This window comes from Cryptomeria japonica, chromosome 8 (assembly GCF_030272615.1).
Source record: "Cryptomeria japonica chromosome 8, Sugi_1.0, whole genome shotgun sequence".
Classification (NCBI taxonomy): domain Eukaryota; kingdom Viridiplantae; phylum Streptophyta; class Pinopsida; order Cupressales; family Cupressaceae; genus Cryptomeria; species Cryptomeria japonica.
In genome coordinates this window covers 93219832-93239753 of record NC_081412.1, presented here as the reverse complement: position 1 = coordinate 93239753, position 19922 = coordinate 93219832, and the positions used below count along the sequence as shown (strand labels likewise).

Genomic DNA, 19922 nt, shown 5'->3' with positions numbered 1-19922 from the left:
AGTTAACTGGAAGTTGGTAGGAAAAAATAGGTGCAACAAATTAAACTCAAACATTGTAATCTTAAAAGGTATCCCAGCTCAAGAAAATGCTAAAATACATGGAAAATAAATAGATATTCACTATAATGTTAATCAATATGCTCATTTAACAGTTTGATATATGGATAAATGAGTTTAAATTTGAAAATCTCTTCCAGAATTGAGTAAACTACTGCATAAATATATTGATATTATGATTATAAACAAGAAAATAAACAATCCTTTCATCTTCTTACCCAATAATTCCGAGTATCATTCTTCCTATATAGGTAAGAACAGTTAAGGCCCAGGATACTTCTGCCTGGAGAAGCAATAATAACAACAATCTCAGTGAGAAATACTTATACACCGTATTCAAAAAATCAGGCATTCTGGACAAATAAAGTACTAACAAAACATGAAATTTATACTTTTGTTAGTTACCTTTTCTCCCTGGGGATAAATCTCCTCTAAACCTTTAACATCTTCTTCTAGAAAAAGAAGCTCCTGGAAATTTAATAAGTATTATCATGAAACCAAACAATTGAACCTAGGAAACAATGTACCAGAGCTTAAAGACAACACGAATGGACCCTAGCATATAATTTTGAAGTGCCTTTCTAATGTCGGTCATCAATAATTAGAAGTAGAAAAGAATTAATTGGAAAACCGAAAACTTAATCATCAAATATTACAAAGTAAAAAATACTAAAGATACAGATAAGATGCTAATCTGAACATCGAAGATAATATAAAAGAGCAAATCACCATCATGCTCACATATTGGATGACAGAATACATAGCATACCAACCCTATATGATGGATGGGAATGGGAGTAGGATGTTGTACCTTTCCTGCCCATTCAATATTTACCGGTGTACCTTAAATTCTTTCCATAATATAATACAATGCGACCTATGAATATATTTGCTTTTTAGCCTTTAAAAGCATCAATTATACTGGAATTAGTTGTTGTTAGAAAATTCCTAATTAAGCTTAGTATAAACTCGTATCAGCACTAATCATTACCCTTGTCATTACTTATTATCATTATCACTAGTTTTCATGCAGTTTATCTACGTCAAATTACATCAACATAATTATTTAAAGATAGATTAGGGCATCTCACAGATGTAATTACTGAAAAGTTCCTCATGGTCAGTTGTGGATAATCAACAATTTGATACTCTGACCATAAGAAGAAAAAAATTCAAAGCTTGAGCTATTGTCAGTCTCTTAGAAGAAAGCATGTCAATCTGATGATATGCCATTAGATTTCTTTTGTTAATCTCATTATCCTATTTGTGGGAAACACTGATCCATTGATGAGTTCTCCCGTACCATTCCTTAATATGCTATAATTGATACCAGTCCTATAGAACATGTGCATGCATCTTAGGTTTTACATGAAATTCGAAGATTGGAACTCTTTGGATTGTAACGGGATTCCAGTCACATGTAATAAGGCCAAATGCACTTTCAATTCATGAGCACATACAACAATAGAAACTATAATGTCCCCACTTTGAAATATGATTTAATAATTAATAATAATAATAAAATTAAAATACAAAAAGAATAAAAATTAAAATATAAAATAAAAGTTAATGAATGGTCAAAAGACATGGAATGAAAAGTTGTGACTCCCTCAAATATGAGGTATAAAAGGGAGAAGAGAACTCATTTGAAGGGGGGGATAATTTGGGAATCAGAAGTGCAGATCTGATCATGAAAGCTTGTGTCCCTTTCAGAGGGCAGATATAATGAAGAGTTGCACTCTTTCAAAGGGTGCTAATGGTGGGAAGGGCATGTCTCTTGCCAAAGGGCATACATGATGAAAAGGTGTGACCTCTCCCTCACATTGAGAGATATAAAGGAAAGGAATCAAAAGCATCCAGTGACATCACCATGGATCAGATCAGATCAGATCAGAACAGTTATTAAGTTACAGGCAGTAACGCCCTTGTTCTTGGTGGTATGTATGGGGGCTGTCATGTCCCAGTCTTGATGCCATGTCACCCTCTATCAATGTAGAAGAAGTATGACAGCTTGGAATAAAGTAGCAATTCACTTTGGAAGATTAGTGACTTGTCAATGCAATGTTCAGGGATGGCATTAAAATAAAATAGCGATCCTAAGATGGCGATGATGATGAGAATTAATTAAGAATTAGCAACTGATTTAAGGTAGCAATTTTTAAAGAGTACAGCAATTAAATAAATGAAGAGGCGCATGGAAGAGATATCATTCCTTGAAGAGAAATGGAATTGCCTAAGGGTCACAATATTAAAATAATATTAATATCTATTCTACGATGGTCATCTTCTATTCTTAGTGGTCATCTTAGTCGTCGACTTATTTAGCTTTTTAGTTGACTTATTTAGCTTTTTTAGTTCGTTAAGTGAAACTATTGCTTCTTTATTAAAGACGCATAGTTAGCTTTTTATTATTTAGCTTTTTAAGCTTTATTTAGTATTTTAAGCTTTTTAGCTTTTTAGTTTTCACTTAAACGACTAGTTCTTAATTTAGAACGTCATCTTGTAAACTCTTTATATACGGTTGTATATCGTTGAATAGATCATCCGATTATTTTGAGCAATCAATTTTTCACAACCCTCCAACAAGATTGAGGGATATTTAAGAGTTAGAAAAGCATCATCCAAGGGGCATCGAATAGCAGACAATAAGAAGACAATCAAATAAGAAAAGAAATCTCACTACAGAGATAGCATGAGTAATCAGCCAGCTTTGTTAATTACAAACTGTTGGATTCCTATAAAGCTTTCATCCAATCTGCCATCCCATTATGGGGGGATTAAGAAAATAATATCAGATCAAACAGTCCTTGAGGAAAAAGAACAGAATAAAGAGAATGAATCTGCAACTACTGTTAAGTTAAGACGATATTCCAGTATGAAGTTTTGTGCATAATTCTGTTAATATTCTCTGCATACTATTAGTGATAGCAGATCATCTTTATGACTGTTCACTGCATGTTATCTTCTTCTTTCCGGCTCATACTGTGTAACCTATTATGGTTAATATGATGTAATATGTATATGTGTTACATCTGATTATTGAAATCAACTGTGGTTATAAAGGATTGAATAGGGAGAACGACTGATACGGCACCCTATCAATATGGCTTGAATAGGGAGAACGGCTGATAAGGCACCCTATCAATATGGCTTGAATAGGGAGAACGGCTGATAAGGCACGCTATCAATATGACTTACAATAGGGAGAACGGCTGACAAGGCACCCTATCAATATGACTTGCAATAGGGAGAACAGTTAATAAGACACCCTATCAAGTGTTGCTCTATTGAGGGAGAACGGTTGTTAAGACAACCTATCAGGTTACCCATCCTAGCTTGCCATGATGGGATTCCTTTAGTTATGACTTATGATTCTGATCTCTACATTGACAGTTGCTTGCAATTGTAAATTGCCTTATGTTTCATCATTATTAGTCATTGTTTACTTTATGCATCATCATAGTTAGTTGTTATATGATTTGTAGGTTATTTTCTAACTTGCTTGCAGGTTTTCCCTTTTAAAGAGATAAAGGTACTCCCCCTTTAACCCTCCCTTATTGACTAAGAATAGTAAACTAGGGCACTCCCAAAAAGGGACATTACAAGAGGTGTCAGAGAATGATCCTGCCATCCTGCAGGGTAAAGATGAATTAATCTAGTCAATAAGACATAATCTAATAATGTGTATTCGCGTGTTTTCTCCGTGTTTGCATATATCTGTGTGTATGTTCTGTGTTTTTATGTGTATACCCCATGTTTGGCTCATACCTAATATGATTACTATAAACATATCCCTATCATCATGAGATTTCTATTTTTGGTTAATTTCGAATATGAGAATAATGAGAGGGAATCAAAGGGATATGAACTTGTTTAGGAAAGAACATTGCATTTAAGGTCATAAATGTGTGTCATGCTTCTAACCCTCATATTTGGAAAGATTGGGTTAAAATTTGTCATTGCTTGAGGACAAGCAATTTTGGGAAGGGTGGACTGTAATGTCCCCACTTTGAAATATGATTTAATAATAAATAATAATAATAAAATTAAAATACAAAAGAATAAAAATTAGAATTAAATTAAAATATAATAAAATATGATTAAAATTCGATTAAAGTTAAATGAATGGTCAAAAGACATGGAATGAAAAGTTGTGTCTCCCTCAAATATGAGGTATACAAGGGAGAAGAGAACTCATTTGAAGGAGGGGAATGATTTGGGAATCAGAAGTGCAGATCTGATTTAAATAAGAAGTGCAGATCTGATCATGAAAGGTTGTATCCCTTTCAAAGGGCAGATATAATGAAGAGTTGCACTCTTTCAAAAGGTGCTAATGGTGGAAAGGCCATGTCTCTTGCCAAAGGGCATACATGATGAAGAGGTGTGACCTCTCCCTCACATTGAGAGATATAAAGGAAAGGAATCAAAAGCATCCAGTGATGTCACCATCAATCAGATCAGATCAGAACTGTTATTAAGTTACAGGCAGTAACACCCTTGTTCTTGGTGGTATGCGTGGGGGCTGTCATGTCCCAATCTTGATGCCATGTCACCCTCTATCAATGTAGAAGAAGTATGACAGCTTGGAATAAAGTAGCGATTCACTTTGGAAGATTAGTGACTTGTCAATGCAATGTTCAAGGATAGCATTAAGATAAAATAGCGATCCTAGGATGGCAATGATGATAAGAATTCATTAAGAATGAGCAACTGATTTAAGGCAGCGATTTTTAAAGAGTGCAGCAATTATATAAATGAAGAGGCACATGGAAGAGATATCATTCCTCGAAGAGAAAGGGAATTGCCTAAGGGTCACAACCCTACAACAAGATTGAGGGATATTTAAGACTTAGAAAAGCATTATCCAAGGGGCATCGAACAGAAGACAATAGGAAGACAATCAAACAAGAAAAGAAATCTCACTGCAGAGATATCATGAGTAATCAGCAAGCTTTGTTAATTACAAAGTGTTGGATTCCTTTAAAGCTTTCATCCAATCTGCCATCCCATTATGGGGGAAATAAGAAAATAATATTGGATCGAACAGTCCTTGAGGAAAGAGAACAGAATAAATAGATTGAACCTGCAGCTGCTGTTAAGTTTATATGATATTCTGGTATGAAATTCTGTGCATAATTCTGTTAATATTCTCTGCATACTATTAGTGATAGCAGATCATCTTTATGACTATTCACTGCATGTTATCTTATTATTTCTGGCTCATACTGTGTAACCTATTATGGTCAATATGATGTAATATGTATATGTGTTATATCTGATTATTGAAATCAACCGTGGTTATAACGGATTGAATAGGGAGAACAGCTGGTAAGGCACCCTATCAATATGGCTTGAATAGGGAGAACGGCTGATAAGGCACCCTATCAATATGACTTACAATAGGGAGAACGGTTGTTAAGACACCCTATCAAGTTACCCATCCTAGCTTGCCATGATGGGATTCCTTTAGTTATGACTTATAATTCTGATCTCTACATCGATAGTTGTTTGCAATTGTAAATTGCTTTATGTTTCATCATTATTATTCATTGTTTACTTTATGCATCATCATAGTTAGTTATATAATTTGTAGGTTATTTTCTAACTTGCTTGAAGGTTTTCCCTTTTATAGTGATAAAGGTACTCCCCCTCTAACCCTCCCTTATTGACTAAGAATAGTAAACTAGGGCAAGCTGGGCACTCCCAAAAAGGTATTAGAATATTTCATTAGTATTTTTATGGTCATTAGTGTAATTTTTGCTTTATTCAGTTTTCTATTTTTAGCTTCTATTTTTAGAAGCGGTTGTTTCTTTTTAGAAACATTACCTCTTGTAATCGCCTATTTAAACGGCTCTAATAAAGTAATTCGCTTATTCGAGCAATCAATTTTTCATGGTATCAAAATGGGTCGATGGGATTTTTTAGCATTTGGCAAATTTTTTAGGAAAAATTTGCAGAACCTATTCTGGAATTCTTTTTGCAGACTTTTTTATTCTTTTTTAAAAAAAAAAACATTGGCAGTTTGCGGGCGTCTGTTTCGAAGTTTTTTGAGTTCCTTTTTGCAGGTCTGGTTTGGATTTCTTCAGATCGTGGTTATTCGTGGTTTTTCTTGCAGGGCTCGCGGGATTTATTTGGTCTGCATCGCGTTTATTTTCAGGCATCCTTCGTCTGCACTTATCACAATTTTTCCGGGCCTGCTGCTAGGGTTTTCTGTGCGATTCTTTTTCCCTTTCCTGTGCAACGCTACTTTCACGATTTTTAACAGCTCGGGATTTTTGCAGATGTGCTTTTTTTGGCGACAGCGCGATTTTCGTCGGGTTTACTACGGAAAAAAAAATCTCTTCTTTTTTGCTACAATTCTCTGTGTTTTTTTCTGCAACCTACTACGGTGGCGGCAAAGGGTTTTTGGCCACGGAAGTTTGTGGTTATGGGCAATTTTGGCAGATTTCTTCTGCACGCGAATTCATGTTTTATTCCAGTGCGCAATTTTGTGAAGGTTTTTTGTCTGTGTTTCCTTCGGCAGCTATGGCTTCTTGGTTTTTATTAATTTTTGTCCTAAAAAAATTATTTTGGGGTTTTTAATATTTTTCCCATAGAAAAAATATTTTGGTTTTTATTAATTTTTTTTGGCCTTAAAAAAAAAATTGGGGGTTTTATTAATTTTGCCCCTTTAAAAAATTATTCTAGGTTTTCTTAATTTTTTCCACAAAATTTTTTTTTTTTTTTGGACAAGGCCTCTCGTCCCCTACAGGTCCCAAGGTTTTCAAAATTTTTCCTTGAAAAATTGTCAGTTCGGTTTTCTAATTTTTTCCACAAAAAATCATGGGAGGGTTTTGCTTGATTTTTTCCTTAAAAATCAGGCTTTTGCCACGTGATGTCTGGTATTTTACCACACGACATTTTTAGGGTTTTCACAATTTTTTCCTCAAAAATTGTTCGCAAGGTTTAGAATTTTTTCCTTAAAAATTATCATCTATAATCCGCAAAGCTTGCTTGGGATTTCCAAGTTTTCACCATTTTTTCTTCAAAAATTGTTTGTTGATTTTTACGATTTTTCCTCAAAAATCATCTGTAATACGCGAAGTTCGCATGGGATTTGTAATTCGCGAAGTTCTCTGGTTTTGATCGATTTTTCTCCTCAAAAATCGTGCTTTGTTGCAGTCAGTTTTGGGTCGCATTGTCAAGGCGAATATCTGCAACCGTGGTATCTTGCAGTATGTTTAGGAGTTGCTGGAGCAATCAGTGCTCAGAACTCTTCTGCAAAAGGGTTTGCTGATTTTTCCTCAAATTCATGGTTTCAGTTTGGTTACCCAACATCAAGTTGGATGGATTCTGGTATTCTTTGTCATTAACACTTTGCAAATCCAAGGAGGGTCTCCGCCACAGCACAGTGTTCTTTGCGTTTGTGATCGAAAGACCTGCAATGTCTTTTGTAGGGTAGTTTGTTGATAGAATGACCATTAAGGGAGGGTATTAAAATATTTAATTATTATTTAATTAGTATTTTAATGGTCATTAGTGTAATTTTTGCTTTATTTAGTTTTCTATTTTTAGCTTCTATTTTTAGAAGCAGTTGTTTCTTTTTAGAAACATTACCTCTTGTAATCGCCTATTTAAATGGCTCTATAGATGAATAAAGTAATTCACTTATTCGAGCAATCAATTTTTCAAAAGGGACATTACAGAAACTCAATCACAAAAGATATCGATCCCTATGAATGTGATTCATAAATATTAAATTCGATATCAAAACCATCTTAATATAACTAACTAGACCAAAAGCACCTATAACAATCATATATCACTAGTGCAAACTAATATCAATAGAAAACACCTTCCATTGGCAAAAACCCCAGAAGTTATGAAAAAACATAATCTAAAGCATAACACATGGCTAACACAATTTAGAGGAGCTTTTGGGAACTTGCAACAAGAGAGGATATTGTTGAAGGTTTTTGAATGGCTTTTCTCACCCAGCTTTATAGAAACCCAAGGGAAGTTGATGGTACTGGAGTATCACAGCCTGGAGCATGTAACAAATGTTGTGTGGTCTGCTCACGAATCAAGCACCCAATTAGGGCAGCTAATTCTAGCAGCCAAATTTATACACTCACAGCCATAGGCTTTATAGAACAAGCATTTAGAAACAATAACCAAGTATCAGATAACATATTTGCCTCATTGGCATCCAATCCACCAACAAGGATTTCCGGTCATTGGCGCTGCCCCTCGACCCCGCTGGGGGCACTACCCCTAGACCCCCAGTTTACTTTTGAGCTACAATACACTTTTGAGTTGGGCGAAGGGCATCAGAGAAGTCACGGTAAGTGTTGGGGTTGTTCCGTACTGTGAGAAAGAAGCCTGAAGCTAAGCATTGGCGGGGAAGCCATAAGCCGTAGAGGGAGACGGATTTGGAGGTTGCGAACAAACAGAGTTTGAGGGAAGGCATTGCAAGCACGCGAAGTCGTACGGCACCAGGGAGTTATTCAGTTCAGTTATCAGCCTTTGGGGCGTGTGATGGAGGATTTGAGGCATCTCCTAGCCTTTGTGCCAGAGTGTTGTGGCCACTTCCAGGCATGAATGGTACGCTTTGAGGAACTCGAAGTATGTCTTGGCTGGACGTGAGGTTGCCTTGGTGGATGCACAGAGGGCTCGGGAGGAGCTGACCACTAGGTTGGAGGTTGTAGTAGCATGAGACTTAGCTCAGCGTACCCAAGAGTTGGATGTCGAGAGGGCAGCACGGGTAGCTATCGAGGACAAATTGGCTAGGGAGACAATATCATTTGAGTAGCAGTTGGTGGAGGCTGAGACTGAAAAGCATATTTTGCAGACAAGTTTGGTTTAGGCACGGGAGGACCGTGATGTCAAGGAAAAAAAGAACTCCTTGCGGAAGCAATAATGGTGAAATCCACACTTGAGCATTGGATGGTAGCAGAAAAGGGTTTTCAGGCGAGGACGCAGTAGGTGTATGAGTTCCGGGCTTGACTGGCGTGAGCAGTTCATGCATCTTCTTCATCGGCGGTGCAACTATCTCCTTTAGGGATGCCCCCTTAGCCCCTTCTTCTCAGTGATTTTCTTATTGTATACAGTGTACTTCATCCCCATTTTGTTGTGTTAGTCCCGGATTTTTGTACTTGTCGTCCGGAGATGACTTTTCTTAGGGGGGGGATGATGTTGGTCGTAAAATGGGCTTTGTACTACTTGTTAAGCTATGTTGGTTAAGTATGTTAGTGTCGTCGAGGGTAGTTGTCCGTTGCACAATGGTTCCCCACGAGTGGTAACCACAACCCTCGACCGTGTCTTTATATATGCTCTTGTACTTGTTGTTGGATACACTGATGCAAAGAATGATTATTGTACTAGACATTTTGGCATTAATGAAAGCATTGCTCTGAGTTTTTGGTTACTATTCTATCCTATGGTTATCATCTGACTATTGATATGCAATATTAATAACACACCCCACGAGGTAAACAAGTATTGCATTACTAAAAATCTCTTTGTGGCATTCTATTTCTATGCAGCTCTTTGTGTTATTACATTTGTCTTCTTTTAAAATTGAACAACTTTTAGAGGCTAGTCACTATATGCCAGTGCAGATATGGACCAAAAAAGTGTAAAAGTATGGAACACAAAGAATGTTAAAAGAATGAACCCTATGGATAGTCATTGCACATTCTAGGCAATTCCCAGAGCTTGTCAACCCCTTGACTTCCAGTAGTAACTATAGCCCAATGTAATCAAACTGAAAGCAAAATAATAGTTGAATATAAAACTGTTAAAAATATAAATATTACCTTCTCAACTGCCTTAACATTCTTGCGCCATTTCCTTCCTTTATTACCACTTCTCTCCTCTCTTTGAAGTGCCGCAGCTGCTTCTTTTATATCTCTTGCCCGCTTCCCTAATTCAGTCGCCTCCTATAAAAAGAAAACTATATTATACTCTTGCTACATTGCGGTTATAATCCCTCATGATTATCTGTAAAATTAAATATTAAAAATCACCAATTCAACAAGCTGATAGGGACCTGTGATCTAAAGTTCAAACCAACCTTGATATATTGTGCACGAGTAATAACCGCTTTTGGTCGGCGAAGGAAAGAAAATATAAGACCCAAAGGCAAACAAGCAATTCCTACTCCACCAAATATCTATATAATAAGCATAAAAACATCAAGTTAGTAATTGATCTCACAAAAGTTATTTGATCATACAAAGAACAACCAAACCATAACCTGTTAATAACTAATTTACGTATCATCTTTCTGAAATAAATGCAATATTGCTGAACAGCAAAATTGTTCCCTACCAAAATGATGTTAAACAAAAATTAAAAAATATATATAGAGAGTCCCTTCTCACAAGCATAAATACAAGAGGGAAAGTTTTGAAAATACAATAGGGAAAGTTTTGAAATACTTTATATCTTGTAACATTGTTCCTTGATGGTTCATTAATGCCCTGAAAAAAGTATTTGTTTTTTCTCCTTTGAAAGTAGGACAGCTAATAAATGAGGGGAAATATAACAATACAAAACTATATATTGCTTGTCATATCTTTATGTTTATATGATACAAAACAATGCATTGCTTGTCACATCTTTATTACTGACATTTATCAAAAACATTTTAGTGGCTTGCAGTCAGAAGTCACGGTGTTTGTGTAATTAGGACATTCAGGCCCATACAAATTAAATGATGTTATACAAGTGCTAAAGTTAAGAAATTAAAATCCTTGACTAAGTGATTCCACAATTACCTCTACTCTAAATTCTAATACATGAGAGACAATGAATAAACATATAAAACAAAACATACTGAAAATAGTACTGATCCAACAATTGTAGCAAGAGCTACAACATATTCCGGAAAGGTCGTCCGCATGGTCCAAGTACTCTCTGATGATGAACGAGCTGTGTAAGCAGCACACTGCATAAAACCAAAGAAAGTATTGGAAATTTATGATAAAATTGAAGGCATGATTTGTGTCTAATTTTGTAAATGAACAAAAAATCACTAGATGCATGCAAAAACTTAAATTCCTTCCTTCCATCTCATCTCTAACAAGAAACTTGGGCTTAGGACACACTGAAATTTAAGTGACTCATCAATGACTGGAGAATTTAAGAAACTAATACCTGTAAACTACTGCCATTTGTTCCTTGTATACAAGGACGGTTGCTTGAAAGATCAGACCAACTGCTTGGAAATGTATTTGTTGCAGATGAAAGATGTCGTACGGTGAAATCAACTTTACCAACAAGACCTAAGTTCATAAATCATGAAATCTAAAGTAAGAATGCATAAACACAAAATTAATTCCAAATTCAACCATAAATGATAAAAATAAATGAATATGCAAACTGTCATCTTTAGATACTGAAACCATGTGTGTTTGCAAACTTAGAGATACTGATCCCTGAATCACAAAAGGAAAGAATAGGACTGATATGTATATCCATGATAACATTCCATGAGTGAATAACATTGTGTTTACCAAAATATGTAACAAAACAATAGAAACAATGCATAAACTAAAATTTCTATTCTACACCTAGTTACACCTTATATTGAGCTATGGTAAGTAAACAAGTGATGAAAACGACAAAAACTTCTCACCAAGACAAACATTGTTGACCATGCAATATGCCGAGGATGGTTGATTGCAGTTGAAAGGAGATTTATTTGCTCATATCAACAGCATAACCTTGACTTGCATCCAATTTCTATGCTTAGAAATGGCTTGAGGAATGGTTGACTTATAGATTTTCAATGAGGATGATAAATGGATAGGATAAAATCTTGTGCAATGGAAAGATGGGGTTGATCCATTTGCAATAGAGGATGAGAAACTTACAAGTGGCATCTTGTGATTGGTGCATGTGATTAGGGCAAAGATTGGAAGCAATGAAGGGTGGAAATTTTCTAAACTTTGATGGAGGGTGAGGATTGAAAAAAAATCATATTAGAGCTTTGTGCATTTGGAGCCTTGAGCAAGATTGGTTTTGTTTATTTTAAACAAAGTGGCAAAGGAATGTGCAAATGATTAATTAGTTGACTAAACCTGATTTGTTTATTCAACTAATGATAAACAGGATTTAAGATAAATTAATTAAATATTATGTATTTATTTAATATATGGGAGAATGTTGGGGGAATGATTGAATTAATTACATAAATGTGATTTTATTCAATTAAGGTGGGAACATTAGCAAAAAGGCTATATTGGTTAAATTAACTAAATAAATAAAGGTAATTAATTTGATAAATGTTAGAAAATTACTTAAACTTATTAATTAAAAATTCAGGATCTATTTAATTAACGTTAGAAGAATGCTCAAATTGATTAATTCAATAAGAGTGTTTATTTAATTAACGTTGGAAGCAAGTATGCAAGGTGGATCCAGTGTGATGCTGGCAAAAGTGCAGGAATGCATTTTAGGTATTGTTGATGTGTCTTTTGTACACGACCAAACACAGAATAAAATACCTAAAGGTACCTTATCCTCTCTTGAATAAAGCTTCCCCGAATGCTGAAGATCTCACAGAAGGATCAATCGAAGTAGCTCCAAGGTTCTGATTGTAGGTTCTCTACGTGTGGATAAGCTCTTGCGGTATGATGTGATTTTGCTGGAATCACAAGGGGACTTACTTTCAATGACCTGAACGTCTGATTTGCTTTGGATATTACTGGTGTAAAAGTATTGTAATTTCCAATTTAATGAACAGGTTATCTGCAGGATGGTGTATTTTAATTTTGATATTATGACTATGACACTAATATTGCTATCTTTCTTTTACTGCAGGTTAGGAAGATGAACATGTATCGATTTCAATGTCATCTCCTTTGGTTTGAATGATGTATAAGTAGTAGGATGGCCACGATCGAGTGGCACCTTGATCGGACATGTCTTTTAGACATGTCCGACCAAGATGTCACTTGGTCGTGACCCTTACTAACATTAACCGATCCATAACTAATCGGTGCTACAAACATACCTGTTAATGTATCGGTATCATTGATAATGATAACAGTGCTTGTTGACATACCCAATAATGAATCGGTATCATTGTTAATGGTAACAATGCTTATGAACATACCCGATAGTGAATCGGTATCAAAGCATATAATAATGGATCAATATAAAGTAAACAATAACAATTACGGTTAGTATTATATGCTATCGAGTTAATACCCCGATAGCATATTAATGCCGATTCATATATGAATCGACATTAATATGCTATCGGGTTAGTAGCCTGATAGCATTTAGATTGACGCTTAACATAGTTAAGTAGATCATCAATCTAATCCATCATTATCCAATATCAATAATTATGATCAATGTTATAGTCTGATAAACATAAAGCATGAATGAGTAAACTAATAACAGAGTAGAGGGTTAGGAGAGTCTTATCTTGCAGAAGCTACTAGTGCATTAACACTCCCTCTTAGCTTTTGGAAGATAGATAAAGTAACCTGCATCACATTTCTTTTCATAATGTCAGTCTCCAAGAATATATATCATCTATACATATGATATGACGTATCATCAGGACATAGGATACAAATATAAGACATTACTCTAAGTATGTATCCCCCAATCATGTGATATAAAGAATTCATCATTTTATTATAACAAAATATCACTTAGACATGTGATATTAGTATTGCCTAAACACGCAACACTGAGGATAAACATATGAGGATGGTTAAATTCTCATCTTATCCATATTGTGATATGTGCACAAACATTTTATTCAAATGTTTTATCACAACACCATCATGGCACATCCATGACATACCAAAGATCCAACATGATAACTGGTTTGAGAATCATAAGATCGTCACCTTATGATGTCTGCATACAAGTGTTCATAATCTGAGAAATCGTCACCTCTTAGATATGAACACAGGGGGTAAACCCATAATGTCTCAACATGACAAAAGAAGTTTTACATTTTCAACATCTTATTTACAAAGCAGATTACCTTTCTATCATACCTAAACCTTTTCTGAAGTGATCAACCTTCACTCTGGAAAGTGGTTTGGTCAGAATATCTGCAGTCTGATCTCCCGTACTAACATATTCTAATTTGATCACATTTTTGTCTACCATATCTCGTACATAATGGTATGGGATCTCAATATGTTTGGATCTATCATGGAATACTGGATTCACTGAAAGTTTTATGCAACTTTGATTGTCGCAATGGATGATAGTAGGTTTCATCGGATTACCAAACAATCCCACAAGCAACTTTCTAAGCCACACCACTTCTCGGGCAGCCATGGAGGCTGCAATGTATTCGGCATCGGTGGAACTTTGCGCTACAGAAGACTGCTTTCTGCTGATCCAAGATATCATGGCTGATCCCAAACTGAAGCAGCACCCAAAGGTGCTTTTCCGATCAATCACACTTCCAGCCCAATCTAAATCTGAGAATCTGTGTAGATTAAGATCAATTTTCTTATACTTGAGACCAAGGTTTAAGGTGCCTTGTAGATATCTCATAATGTGTTTTACTGCTACAAGGTGTATCTCCTTTGGCTCACACATAAACTGACTCAAGACATTTACTGCATAGCAGATATCTGGTCTTGTATTTACCAGATACATAAGAGACCCAATCATTTGCCTGTATAGAGTGGGGTCAGTAGAAGGTGATTCTGCTGCTGCTTCTTTGAGTTTATGAAGATTGGTTTCCATTGGAGAGGTCATAGGTCTGCAGTTGAGCATTCCAAATCTCTTCAGGATGTCTAATGTATACTTGCCTTGGTTTAGAACAATGTTATCAGGATTCTGCCATATTTCCAACCCTAGGAAATAATGAAGGAATCTCAAGTCCTTCATATCAAATTCTTTGGATAGCTCTTTCTTGCATTGATCTATAAGGTGATCTTCTCCAGAGATTAATAAATCATCAACATATAAAATTATTATTAGCATATCACCTTTATTCTGTTTGTAGTAGAGATTAGGATCTGCATCATTTTTAGAGAAGCCTAGTTTTAATAGATATGTGTCAATTCTTTCATACCAGACCCTAGGAGCCTGTTTGAGCCCATATAGAGCTTTCTTGAGTCTGCACACATGAGATTCTGCATGATGGATCTCAAAACCTTCAGGTTGCTCTAGGTATACTTCTTCAGATATCTCTCCATTAAGAAAAGTTGTCTTTACATCCATTTGATGTACCTTCCATCCCTTTGTTGCTGCAATGGCTAGTACAGCCCTGACTGAGGTATATCTAGCTACAGGAGCAAATGTTTCTTCATAGTCTATTCCTTCCTTTTGAGAAAATCCTCTGGCTACAAATCTTGCCTTATATTTTTCAATGCTGCCATCTGTTGCATGTTTGATCTTGAAAAACCATTTAGAAGAAACAACAGACTTCTTAGTTGGCCTAGGAACAATTTCCCATACATCATTTTTCATTATGGATTGATACTCTTCAGACATAGCATCCTTCCATACTTGATGTTTAAGGGCATCTGTCACATTGTCAGGTTCCTTTTTAGATAGATCATTCATAAGAGCAACATAGCTAGTAAATTTATTAGGTCTTTCGCTTTCTCTACAGGTTCCAGAAGGAGCAGCAAACTTCTGAGCTTCTTCTACTATTTTGGTGACCCATAGTGGTCTTTTCTTGAGATTTCTAGGTGAGTTTTCATTTTCATTTTCAGTTTCATCTAGATTCTCCCTCTGAAACTCAGGAGCAGGATTTTCATCTAAGTTAGAGGTAGGTACATGGATTTCAGGTTCTATGAAGTTCTGAGCTCTTTTGAAATCTAGGTCCTCTTCAAATATTACATCTCTACTTAGTTCAATATTTCTTTGACCAGGTACATAGATTCTGTAGGCTTTGGAGGTTTCACTATATCCTACAAGTAATCCTCTTTTTCCAAAAGGCTCTAGTTTTAGTCTCTTTTCTTTAGGTATAGGGATATAGACAGGGCATCCAAATATCCTAAGGTGGCTAATATCAGGCTTAATCTTAGTGAATACTTCTTCAGGAGTTTTGTCCTCAAGATGGGAGTGAGGGCACCTATTCTGTATATATACAGCGGTGCTGGATGCTTCAGCCCAGAGATTTGTGTTAAGGTTTTGATCTAGGATCATGGCCTTGGCAGCTTCAACTATGGTCCTATTTTTCCTTTCCGCTACCCCATTTTGTTGGGGGTTATAAGGTATAGTAAGCTCCCTCTTAATCCCATTATCTCTACAAAATTCTTTAAATAAATCTAATGTGTATTCTCCCCCATTGTCGGTTCTTAGGGTTTTAACTTTGTTTCCTGAGTGGTTTTCAGTTAGTGATTTAAATTCTTTAAATCTAGAGAGGATCTCTTCTGATTCTTTACTTTTCAGAAAGTAGATCCAAGTCTTCCTAGAGTAGTCATCAACAAATATTACATAATACAAGAATCCCCCTAGTGAGGATACGGACGTATGTCCGCATACATCAGAATGAATTAATTTTAGAATTTTGCTAGTTTTCCAGTACTATTTTGGAATGCACCTTTGGTATTCTTACCTAGAGCACATCCTTTGCATGCCCCTGAATGATCTTGCTTTAACTTGGGTAGACCTGTGACAAGGTTTCCCATTGAAGATAAAGCCCTAAAATTCAGATGACCTAATCTTCTATGCCAAACTTCATTTGCATTAGTGGCTTCATGGATTAGGGCTAGATTAGGTTCTGTGCACAGTTCATACAAATAGGCCCGTCTCTGTCCAATGGTCTTTGCCTTCTTGATGGAGGAGTTCTTTGGCCAAGCCAATACTCTGTTGTCCATGAATGTCACTCTGTATCCGTTATCTTCTAGTGTCGATATAGAGACTAGATTTCTTTTGATGCCAGGGACATATAGTACTCCTTCAAGCCACAGGGTTATGCCTGTCTTCAATTTGATGGTGCAAGTTCCTACTCCTCTGACTAGATGTGTGGAGTCATCTCTGATGGTTACATCCTCATCACTCTCCTCTGTCATGGAATCAAGTACTTCTCTAAACCCAGTGATGTGCCTGGATGAACCACTGTCAATCACCGATGAGTTGATTTTGTTAGAAGCTTGACTTGTGAGTGCTGAGTAGAATACGTATTTCCCGGAGTCATCTTCCCCTTTAGTCTTTCCTGCTTTAACAAATGTAGCATGTTTCTTTGTTCTTTCCGAGCCTTTTGCAACTAAGTGTCCGAACTAATCACATCTGTAACATTGAATGTGAGATAAGTCCTCCTTTGAAGTATTCTTGCCTTGACGACCTTTTCTCTTTCTAAACTGCCTTTTCTTGTTATGCTTGGTGGAGTTGGTGTTTAGAACTTCTAGGTCTTCATCTATATTCTTGTGTTTTATTCCCATCTTGTTCAGTCTTGATTCTTCTTGGAGACAGTCATCCCTTAATCTTTCAAACTTGGGATATTTGGACCTTGCACTGATGCCTTGGACATATGTGCTCCATCCACTAGGCAATCCATCTAAAGCAATGAGTGTTAACTCTTTGCTTTGGATCTCGTAGTCCAGAGTTGCAAGTTCATCTTTTAGAACTGATATCCGCATAAAGTAGGCGTTGATTGTCTCCCCTTTGTTCATGGTGATGTGATTTATTTCTCGTTTTAATGCTAGAGTTCGACTTGCATTTGATATCTCAAATGTGCTTTCAAGAGCTTTGAACATTTTATAGGTTGTCTGATGTTTTCTTATGATGGGCATTATGTTGTTTCTCACCCCATCAACTATTATTTTTATTGCCTTTTCATTTCCCTCAATCCATGCTGTTTTGTCAGGTTCATTTTCGGGTTGATCATTTTTAGTTTGAACAAACAAATCCACTTTGTTCTCCTTTAAGATCATTTGAATTCTGAATTTCCAGGCTGAAAAATCATCGCCACCTCCGAGTCTGTCTTCGAATCTGATAGCACTGGCCATTTGAAGAAATGTGATGTAGTATATAAACTTGTTCTTAAATTTGTTTCACGAAATTAAATAGCCTCAAGTTCGATCAACTTGGCTCTGATACCATGTAAAAGTATTGTAATTTCCAATTTAATGAACAGGTTATATGCAGGATGGTGTATTTTAATTTTGATATTATGACTATGACACTAATATTGCTATCTTTCTTTTACTACAGGTTAGGAAGATGAACATGTATCGATTTCAATGTCATCTCCTTTGGTTTGAATGATGTATAAGTAGTAGGATGGCCACGATCGAGTGGCACCTTGATGGGACATGTCTTTTAGACATGTCCGACCAAGATGTCACTTGGTCGTGACCCTTACTATGACACTAATATTGCTATCTTTCTTTTACTACAGGTTAGGAAGATGAACATGTATCGATTTCAATGTCATCTCCTTTGGTTTGAATGATGTATAAGTAGTAGGATGGCCACAATCGAGTGGCACCTTGATGGGACATGTCTTTTAGACATGTCCGACCAAGATGTCACTTGGTCGTGACCCTTACTAACATTAACCGATCCATAACTAATCGGTGTTACAAACATACCTGTTAATGTATCGGTATCATTGATAATGATAACAGTGCTTGTTGACATACCCGATAATGAATCGGTATCATTGTTAATGGTTACAATGCTTATGAACATACCCGATAGTGAATCGGTATCAAAGCATATAATAATGGATCAATATAAAGTAAACAATAACAATTACGGTTAGTATTATATGGGCATTACAATGCTTATGAACATACCCGATAGTGAATCGGTATCAAAGCATATAATAATGGATCAATATAAAGTAAACAATAACAATTACGGTTAGTATTATATGGGCATTAATATGCTATATTAATGCCCATATAATACTAACCGTAATTGTTATTGTTTACTTTATATTGATCCATTATTATATGCTTTGATACCGATTCACTATCGGGTATGTTCATAAGCATTGTAACCATTAACAATGATACCGATTCATTATCGAGTATGTCAACAAGCACTGTTATCATTATCAATGATACCGATACATTAAGAGGTATGTTTGTAACACCGATTAGTTATGGATCGGTTAATGTTAGTAAGGGTCACGACCAAGTGACATCTTGGTCGGACATGTCTAAAAGACATGTCCCATCAAGGTGCCACTCGACCGTGGCCATCCTACTACTTATACATCATTCAAACCAAAGGAGATGACATTGAAATCGATACATGCTCATCTTCCTAACCTGCAGTAAATAATGGATCAATATAAAGTAAACAATAACAATTACAGTTAGTATTATATGCTATCGAGTTAGTAGCCCAATAGCATTTAGATTGACGCTTAACATAGTTAAGTAGATCGTCAATCTAATCCATCATTATCCAATATCAATAATTATGATCAATGTTATAGTCTGATAAACATAAAGCATGAATGAGTAAACTAATAACAGAGTAGAGGGTTAGGAGAGTCTTATCTTGCAAAAGCTACTAGTGCATTAACAACTGGAACGTGGAATTTCACTGACCCTTGATTTTGAAAAAAGGAAAAAAGGATAAGGGTTGGAACGGGATCTATTTCTAACGCTAAGAACGTAAGAGCAATGAATGACCTTTGATGAAATTCTACTTAAGTCTTGCTTTGACATCCTAGGATCATCTCCACAAGATTAGTGCGATCTTCTGAGGAAAGCTTTATGATGTTTAGATCACCACTACAAACATGGACACCATCAGGTTGATGCATATCAATGAAGAAGCGATAATTGAAGCTAAGCTTAAGCTGAATGATTCCAGTTGACTACGCAAGGCAAGTCTGCAATCAACAAACTGCTAGTAATATGGATATACGAATTTCACCGTTGGTCATACAAATTTGTTCCATTCACCTAATAACATGAAATCAA

General features: G+C 35.9%; 1 protein-coding gene across 14 annotated transcripts in view; it reads right to left on the bottom strand.

Annotated features, from left to right (window-relative positions):
• Positions 1-19922, bottom strand: part of LOC131037020 (LIMR family protein At5g01460) — a 63970-nt gene that overhangs the window by 20209 nt on the left and 23839 nt on the right. For all 14 annotated transcript variants that reach the window (XM_057969056.2, XM_057969051.2, XM_057969046.2 and 11 more), the window contains 6 exons: positions 11197-11324; positions 10877-10987; positions 10112-10210; positions 9855-9977; positions 463-525; positions 276-340 (listed from right to left, as the gene is read on the bottom strand). In XM_057969056.2, the coding sequence (XP_057825039.1) occupies positions 276-340; positions 463-525; positions 9855-9977; positions 10112-10210; positions 10877-10987; positions 11197-11324 (589 nt within the window). The remainder of the gene's footprint in view (positions 1-275; positions 341-462; positions 526-9854; positions 9978-10111; positions 10211-10876; positions 10988-11196; positions 11325-19922) is intronic.